A 9,358-nucleotide genomic window follows, 5' to 3' on the forward strand; every position below is an offset into this window, starting at 1 on the left:
CTGGTGTGTTGCTTAGCATCCAAGTGGTCAGGGAATTCTAAATAACTGTGATTATGAGGCTTATTTCAGTTTCTCCTTCCTTCTGTGACCTCTCCCAGGAAGAGAGTCAGAAATCCCTGTGCTTGGTCTGTTCTCTTCAGCACAGCGCACCTTCAGCAATGAGCCTGTGACTCTGGGCTTGGCATTCATTTTGTCTTGTCTGGAAGGATCATGTCTTATTCTTTTGAGTATCTCATTCTTTCCAAAGAGTACTTCTTGTAGTAGAAGTTCTTTTTTGTCTGAATAAAAAATTAAAATGGCCATGCCCTTTAGAGATGACTAAGCCAGGACTGGAGACCTGCTTCTTATCAGTCAGGATAAAACATAGAAATTTTAATCAAGTGAGCAGAAACCTTCGATTTCAAAAGAATGTTGAGAGGAATAAAAGCTCCTTGAGGGCAGAGCTCACTCCTTATTCCACACACAGTCCTCTCGGCACCACACCCAGAGCCGTGTTGCACGTGGTGGTGCCCAGGGGAAGCCTGCGCCTTGATTTCAGTGGCTTCCATTATTGTTTGACTAGAAATGAGGGGCAGTGTATTCATGCCTTCAACCAGAATTACGCTTAGCATAGTGAACAAGGCAAAGTCACTGCCCTCATAGAACTTTCATCCTAGTAAGAAGAGACACAAGCAAAAGAAAATAAGAAAGAATGATTACAGAGTGCCATGATTGTTTTGAAGGAAATAAACTGGATGCTGAGATAGAGAATAATGGAGAGGAGGCATTCTTTCTAGATAAGATGGTTAGAGAAGGCTTGCTCAAATTTTCTGAGTTGACGTCTGAGCTCAGGCCTCAAAGATTAGGAAGAACTGAGGCAGACGGATCATTAACTGCCTAGCCCTTGCCAGAGAGGATGTGAAATAAAGCATGGCTAGGGGTCCTGAGCCAAGGGGAGAGTGGTAGGTAATGAAGTGGAGGGGGACAGTGGGGCCAGAGATGCAGGGCCTTTGTAGTCCCTGGTGAGTGGTTGGATTTACTTTAAGTGCAGAGGGAAACATAAGAGTGATATGATCTGCTTCACATCTGTGTTTTTAATTATTTTCGTTTCTGCGAGATGATGGTGGCCTGAATTGATGGTTAGTGGTAAAGATGGAAAAAAGTGGTTGGACTTGAGTTGTACATATATACAACTGTATTTCAAAGATGAGATGGAAGCGGGGCAGGGGAGTGGTGAAGGAAAGGGAAGAATCAGGGATGATTCTGAGCACTGGGGAGGATGGTGGTACCATTTCTGAGGTGGAGAAGGCTGGGAAGTAAGGAGAAGAGGTTTAGGGATGAGGGAGGGGTGGGACTCAAGAGTTTCGTTGTGAATGTGTTAAATTACAGATTTCCCTGAGATAATCAGGAACCGAGATAGCCAGTAGGATTGCTCTGGATGTATGAGTCTGGAGTTCGAGGAGAATTCTGGTCTAGAGAGATAAATGTGGGAGTCATAGTATAGAGAGGATGCTTAACTTGTCAGGGATAGATGAGATATAAGGGGTAATATTTCCTCTAGCTGGTGAAAATAGCTCAAGCTACTTGCATAGCCAGTTTGAGAATTTGCTCCTTCAGGATGCTGGCTGTTAGAATACTGTAGAACCACAGTTATTTTAACTGATAGATATCCATTTGAAATTTACTATGCCACCAAGGACCAGGAAGGTGAAATGCTATACTTGGCGCCATAAAACCCTTCTCTGAGCTTGTTTTCAGAAAAATCCATATCTGGATGGTGTCACCGAGTCATTAGCAGTGACTGGCTGGCTGTGTTCTAATAGGTCAGGTGTAACTTAAGCCCCAAAGGCCTTTGGGGAAGTAAATTAGTCTGAAGGTGGCTGAGATAAAGCAAGGGTGCTTGTGGCGGGCCCCAAATCAGAATCAAGGGCAAAAAAGCGGCAGAGAAATTGGAAACCGAGAAGAAGCTTTGATCAGAGACAGGTAGCAATTATTTTGTGAGAATTTTGCTGCCAGGAAAACAAGAAGGAAGATGTAGCATCATGCTTATCAAACTTGAGGATTTATAAGAAACACCTGACTAGGTTCTTTAGCATGCAAGGTCCTGTGCCTCACCTCCCGGGGAGTCTGATCAAGTAGCTCTGGGTTGGGCTCAGGAGTCTGTATTTTTAAGTGATTCTGATGCAGGTGATCGGTGGATCACACAGGGAGAAACACTGAGAAGCCTTTGAGATCATCTAGGCAGCCCTCACTACAGGTGGGGACCAGCCCTCGGGAGGAGACGGGGCTTGCCTAAAGTTGCAGAACGAGTTGGAAGGCCAGTGCGGTTCCGCTCACTCACAGTTCTTCATTCTGCAGTTGACTCTTCATCCTAATGGAGGGATAGAAAGCGGGTCTCCCCCGCCAATTCCCAGCCCTTCTTCCGTCACTGCAGTTTTTCTTTCTTTTTCGTATCACTTTCTAATGTAAGAGTAATTTACGGATTTATTGTGTTGTCATTTGTGTCACCTCACTAAAATGTCAGCTTCACAAGGGCAATGATTTTTTTTATTTGTCTCACTGAAGTATTTAGGTGCCTGGCCCATTCTAGGTACTCACTGAATATTTGGTAAATGGATGGATGGATGAAAAAATTTCATTAAACTGTAAATAAGTGAACAGGCGCTGTGGGAAGGTGCTCACCCTTAGGTATTGTTAGCCCAGGATACAGTAGATATTTTCTTTCTCACTTCTTTGATTCTGACTAGGATGAGAGGTTATAGGAACAGTTTGTTTATGGGAGATTAAGTAGAGATTTTTCCAATAATATTGATAACAACGATATTAATAACAGCAACAGTAACAGTTATTAATAACATAATAACTACCATTTATGGAGTGCTTACTACCTGCCAAATACATATGCTATGAAGTTCTACACTAAGAACATCACGTCCATTAACTCATCTAATCCTCATTGCTGCCCAACGTTGGAGAAACTTAGTATTTGTCTGTTTTCCAGAGGAGGAAATGGAGGCTCAAAGAGGTATATTTGTCCAAGGTTACACAGCCAGTAGGATCTGTGATCCTAAAGATTAAGTCCTTAACTACCAGTAACATTCACTGTTAGGTTTGGGGTGTTCTCGGTTTGGAGAACGAATTGAAAAAGCTAAAGACTAGGCAAGCATCACTTTTAGGGGTGTCTCTGGGCCAAGAACACCAACCTCCTAGATGGTATAAAACCACAGGCTGCGTTTTTTTCAGCCCAACTTTCCAGCTTTCTCCCCCACTCTCCAGTCTTTCCACTCTCACATTACAAAGAACCTTTCGTGTGGCTTTTCTCACTTCTCAGACCACCTCCCTGCAGCGGGCCAGGGGAAATTCCTGTGGTGACAGGTCAGTAAACCATTTCTAGGGAGGCCACTGGAGCACTTCACACTCATTCACACCGCACCGTCTGAAGGCAGTGTGGACAGAAAGAGGCTCCCGCACCCACCTTCCTATCCCACTTCCCTGTTGGGGCCTCAGGAAGGGGCTGTGGGAGATGATGATTCTATAAATCTCTCATAAGACTTGAGCGAGCCTTTGAGTTCTTGAAACACTGTACCTATTAAACTGGCTGTGAGCTCACAGAATTTATCACCACCTGCTGTGGATAACGTCGGCATTCCTTCCCACCCCTGCCAGCCAGAGCTGGCCTTGCTTAGATTCAGTGAATGCTCTATACATACGGCAGCGAAGCCACTTGCCCAACAGTGGCAACACAGGTTGAACCCGAGTGTGCTCCTGGGCTCTAGTGTAGAGAGAGGGCTGTAACACACACTGCCATCTTTAAGCACACAGTGCACCAGGCGCTGTGCTAACAGTTTCACAACCATGATCTCATTTAATTCTTAGAATAAACAGGAGGCGTTGCTGCTCCTGTTCTGTGGATGAGGAAGACCTGGAGAGATTGGTAACTTGCCCGAGACTCAACGTTTGCAAGAGGCAAAGCCATGTTTTAAACACAGGTTGAGCTGGTTCTACAGCCTATGCTTTGCTGGTCTGCTCTTCTGCAATGCTGGTTAAGAGCATGGACTCTGGTGCCGCACTGCCTGGGTCTGAATCTTGACTCTGCCGCTGACTAGCCATGAGATACGGGGCAAGTTACTTAGCCACCGTCTTCCTCGGCTTGTTCATCCATAACGTGGGATAATAATGTACTCAAATCATAGCGTTGTTGTGAGGATTAAATGAGTCAATATATGTAAAGCACTGAGAGTCTGGCACATGGAAAGCATTACACAAGTGCTAGGAATTATTATTAATTTATATATCAAGTCCTGTCTTTTTCTCCGGATGATGGAAACTTAATCTCAGAAGTTTCAGGGTTTCTCCATTACCCGACCTGGCTACCCAAGGGTTTTGTCTATATTCCCAAGACACTTACGTAGATAGTCCATATAAAGTGCTTAGACTGGTGCCTGGGATATGATTAGCCCGTGGTAAATGTTAGTGATGATTAGTGGGACAGTGCCAAGACGTTGGGGGTGTGGGAAGGCAGGGTTGGGGGAGAGCACCTGATCCTCAGTGAGCATCCATCCTCGCTGGTGTGGTATCCGGAAAGAGGTGTGGTCACCATCCAGACGCTCCTCTCATGGGAAGGACGAGACCTAGGAGGCAAGCATTATCTTGCGGACACCAAGTTACTCTCCTGTCAGTGCCCTCACAATGAGTACATACGTAATTAATTCACAAGATAGGGGAGAGGAAAGTATTACTCATTAATTTCTTGGTCAAGGCACAGTAAATCAAAGAGATTAGCACTTAGAACTCTTCTGGGGATGAATTGTCTCAAAAAACCTTGGTGGTGTGCCATTCATTTGAATGAATTGTCACTTTCCAACCACTCCCACCCCAAACTTGATCTGACCACAGTGTCCTCCTACTTCCTTCCCTCTGGATGCCTGGCAAGCCTGGGCCGCTCTGCTGTTCTGCCGCTGATCTGAGCTTTGTCTTGACTATACTTTGTACTTCTTTTCTAGCTGAAGAGTTGGACAGTGGAGGACCTTCAGAAGAGGCTCTTGGCCCTCGACCCCATGATGGAACAGGAGATTGAAGAGATCCGGCAGAAGTACCAGTCGAAGCGGCAGCCCATCCTGGATGCCATCGAGGCTAAGAAGCGGCGGCAACAAAACTTCTGAGCACGGCCAGGCCGGGAGGGCCCCTCCTCCACTCGGGCCTGTGTGGTGAACTCTGGATTGCTCGCCACTCACGTTTGTTAGCCGCCACTTCTGCTCCGTCATTTCTCCACAGCACCTTTGTGAACTCAGGAACGTGCGCCAGTGGGAAGGGCTGCCTTGACAGTCAGCGTGCATCTTGATGTGTGTATTTCAGTTGGTGAGCTGGATCATTTCTAAGGATTTATACTGGTGCTTTTAAACTCAGAGTTTTAAACCCCAGGAACAGAGACTCCTAGTTGAGTGATAGCTGGGAAAGTTTTACATAATGTCTTTTGTTTTTCTTCCCCCATTAGCTTACAATTATTCTTTCTGGAAGACTTTTAAAAAATATATAAATATGCATATATATATAAATTATAACTGGATTCCCCACTCAGTGTGGTGGCATCTCTGTACAGGTACCGTTTTAAACAGTTTGCCTCTTTTCTGTAAGATTATGGTACTGTGGAACATGAGGGCAGAGGACACCGGGAGGCTGTTGGGGTCACTTGAGCCCCAGAAGCCCTCCTCCCCCTTTTGCAGGGCTGCATTTAAAAATCAGGTTTGGACCAGTTCTTTCCCCACAGTTTCAGCCTTGTGGGCCATCCCGGTTTCTGGAGCTGTGGGTGATGTCCAAGGGAAAGCCTTGGAGGTTTATGTTTACTGTTTGAGTCCTAGGAGAAGCTGGCGCCCTCTTTGCAACTTGGCCTTTGTGGTTTCAACGCCTTTCATCCATCTCCACTCTCCCCACTGCCTAGAGTCACAGCACAGATACTGCCCAGTGCCTTAAGAGGAGACACGATCCAGTGAGGGCCAGGCCTGCCGGGCACGCCCAGCCACCATGGGGCTGCGTCAGTCCGCAGAAGGGAAGGGTTCGAAGTTCTCGTTGTTCATGTGAAGATCACATACGTGGCATTTTGTTCCACATTCCTTACAGACAGGGTTAGAGGGCATTGCTTTTGTGATCCACTTTCAAATATGTGACTGTTTTCTTTTTTATTTTACTGGTAAGGGGTCTGGAAAGGATACGTGAGTTTCAGACTAAGATTTGTTCTCCATGAGGCTCAACCCAGACACGTAGAATGCCAGAGCTGGAAGGGACCATAAACATCACCTGGCCTGCCTGAGGCTCAGGATGGGGAAGTGACATGGCCCAAATCACAAAGCAGGTGAAACTAAGAGCTGGGACTAGACCTCGGGGCTTCTTCCTCCTGGGCCACTGACTCACGCAGCCCCTTCTCCAAGAGAAGACGCTTGTGTCAGTTTGGGTTAAGTTGTTCCAGAGAACCTGCTAATGGAAACTTGCTCTGTGTCTCTTCAGTGGATGACTAACTGTGAAGAGATTCCCAGGGGGAGCCAGATGGTTCCGTTTCATCCGTTCTGTGAGGCTCTGCGGCATCTGCCAGATAGCAGACAGGCCTCATGCAGGCAGATTAGGGCCTAAAGCAGATCAGAAGGCTTTGTAAAAGACCGCCCTGAGCCATCCCTCTGCAGTGTTGGCTCAAGGCCACATGTCGTTTAGTCACAGCAAAGAGTAGACAGTTAGGAAAAGCAAATGTCTTTTTATTTTCTAACATCTCCTCCCCTCAGATAGGGGAGCTATGACTCAGTTGCACCTAAGAATACTGTAATTTGACTCTGTAATTGCCTTTGCTTCCCAAACCTGGGAATCAATGGAAAGGCAGGGAATGTTCCTCTTCTGTGGCCAGGTTCTGTTCTTTGCAATTACAGCAAATTTTTAAAAATGCAAAGGCAGTTGTTGGTCCGCAGGGCTTGGCCAGTTATGTGGCAGATACAGAGGCTCCAGACAATTTGAGGATCCCGCTGTAATAATAAATGGCAGCTAGCATTCTTTGACCATGTATTTATATGTCAGGCACTGAGCTAGGCAGGCTCTCTCTATATGGCAGCTCCAAACTTCACAATAACTCTGTGAGTTAAGTACTTTATCTTCATTTCATAGATGAAGAAACAGGTTCGGAGAGAAAAAGTTCTTTCCCAAGCCAGTACAGCTAGTAAGTGGTAGAATCAGGATTCATAGTGTCACCATATGGGACCAGTGTTTATAGGGAAAAGGAAAATTACAAGTCTTCTTAAAATGAAGTGGCCAGCTTTTCTTGCACAGACTAAATAACTCTAACTGGCATTTTTCGGTTGGGAAACAGCTGAATTAGTAGTTAAGTCTGACAGCCAAGTGAGTTTTAGAAACCACAGCGTGGAGCATGCACTCCCCCACGCCATCTGCTGTGTTGATTAGCAGTCCTGCCTCAGTCTCTTTCTTTTTTAGAAAGGACTTTGCAGTTGGCCAGACAGGAGAGGAATGCCCATTTTCTCCCTCCCTAAGCTAGATCCGAGTAAAAGAAGGTTCAGTTCTTCCCCATAAACGTTCTTAGGTCGTGAATCTTGATCTGGAGTTTGTTTTGTTCCAAGCATGTGTGCACTCCCCATGCTGGTCCGACAAGGTACATTGCTCCCCAGTCCAGCTAGGCAGAGCCCTTTGGCCAGAAGTCCATTTCTTTGGGATCAGATAAATTTCCAGACAAGGTGTATTTGTTTTCTAGTGACAGGCAGAAGAGCAAGTCCTAGTCATTTTTTCCCTGAATACTAAATTCAAGACAGATCAACTTGCCTTTATTGAGCCCTGAGCTTCAGTCATTGCTTGAGCATTTGTGACTCAAGCTTCCAGTGAACTCTAAGCCCCTCACTTGTTATCTCCTTCTAAGAAACAATGATCCACACCCAACTGTATCATTAAAAAGTCTCAAATTCTCTAGGAATATCTTAATTGCTTCTTCATCAGTAATTTTGAAGCAAATATCTATTTTTCTTATCCTTTGTCCCTTTTCCCAACCACCAGTTGGATGGATGGATAGATAGATAGACAGACAGACAGACAGGATCAATACTCTGAAGCAACTTAAAAAACTATAGCCTTGACTCCTTGAGACTGTAGACTTGGATCCAGGAAACGTTTATTTAGCACCTGCCAGATGCCAGAAGTTTATTAGATCATTTAGAACTCAATAGCTCTTACCAGTATCAGGAATAAGAGCAGTGACATCATTATAGATCCTACAGATATTAAATGGTTAATAACAATATTATGAACAACTTTATGCTCATAAATTCAGCAACCTAAATAATATGGACAAATTCCTTGAAAGATACAAAGTCCCAGAGCTCACTCAAGAAGAAATAGATAATCTGAATAGCGCTGTGTCTATTAAAACTTAATAGCTCTGGGGGGTGTAGGTATTATTGTCCTCATTTTACAGATAAGGAAACTGAGGCTCAGAGAGAGAAAGTCTGTTGCTCAAGGTAGCACAGCTAAAATATGGCCGAGCTAGGATTCAAATCCAGGTGTTCTGATCCTCATCCCAGTGCCCTTTCAGTGCACCGTGCTGCCTCTAAAGATTCTCATCCCAGTGCCCTTTCAGTGCACCGTGCTGCCTCTAAAGATTGCAGCTCCTTATTTACTGGGAAGTTGCTCCTGCCCAGTCCACACCCTCCCGCCCCATCTTCCCTGAGCCCTCTGTCTGTGTTTTCATCAGGATTATATTCATTGTATTTGGAATCCGTGTTCTTTTTTGTGTTGGGAAAAACAAATCTCTTCTACCAGCTTGCACTCAGACCAACTTGGAAAAAAAAGTTTAAATGCTGTTGCAGATGTACAACTTAAAAATGTGAAGTTTGTAGCTTTAACTTTTGTAACTAAAATTAATAACACTGGCTTAAGTGCTGACTAGAAATGCTATTTTATGAAGTTTGGATGTAAATAATCAGTCGAGGTCAGCAGTTTGTATATGTATGAGACAGCTTCCTTCATTGCCTTTTTTTTTAAATTTGAAATGCTTTCTCTGTGCTTTTGTTAGAATTGTTGTTCTTCCTCTTTCCTACACCGTGTCACCTTTGTTTTAAATAAACTGTCCTTCGGACCACAGACTATCTATCCTCTTTTTAAAAATGAGATCCTCCATCTATAGCCTGGATGACGATATTGTAAATCTTCACGGTACTGACTCTGTGGTGTGTTTATTCTAGAATCCAAAGCCGGGGGAGAGGTAGGTAGGGTCATCTCTGTGGAACACCGACTGTGTGCCAGGGACCGAGCTGGCTGTCAGGAATATAGAGATGGACCAGGCGCGGTTCTTGCAGACCAGCTGGGGCCTCAGTCAAGCACTTGACACTGGAAATGCTAC

The 9,358-nt window shown here is 45.0% G+C and overlaps 1 protein-coding gene across 1 annotated transcript in view; it reads left to right on the top strand.

The window, feature by feature from the left end:
• The window catches only part of STK4 (serine/threonine kinase 4), an 87,105-nt gene extending 78,006 nt beyond the window's left edge, over positions 1–9,099 (top strand). The window contains exon 11 of the mRNA XM_046679128.1: positions 4,983–9,099. Coding sequence (XP_046535084.1) covers positions 4,983–5,141 — 159 coding nt within the window. The 3' untranslated portion in view covers positions 5,142–9,099. The remainder of the gene's footprint in view (positions 1–4,982) is intronic.
• The last annotated feature ends 259 nt before the right edge of the window (positions 9,100–9,358 follow it).

Source organism: Equus quagga, chromosome 12 (genome assembly GCF_021613505.1).
Source record: "Equus quagga isolate Etosha38 chromosome 12, UCLA_HA_Equagga_1.0, whole genome shotgun sequence".
Lineage (NCBI taxonomy): Eukaryota > Metazoa > Chordata > Mammalia > Perissodactyla > Equidae > Equus > Equus quagga.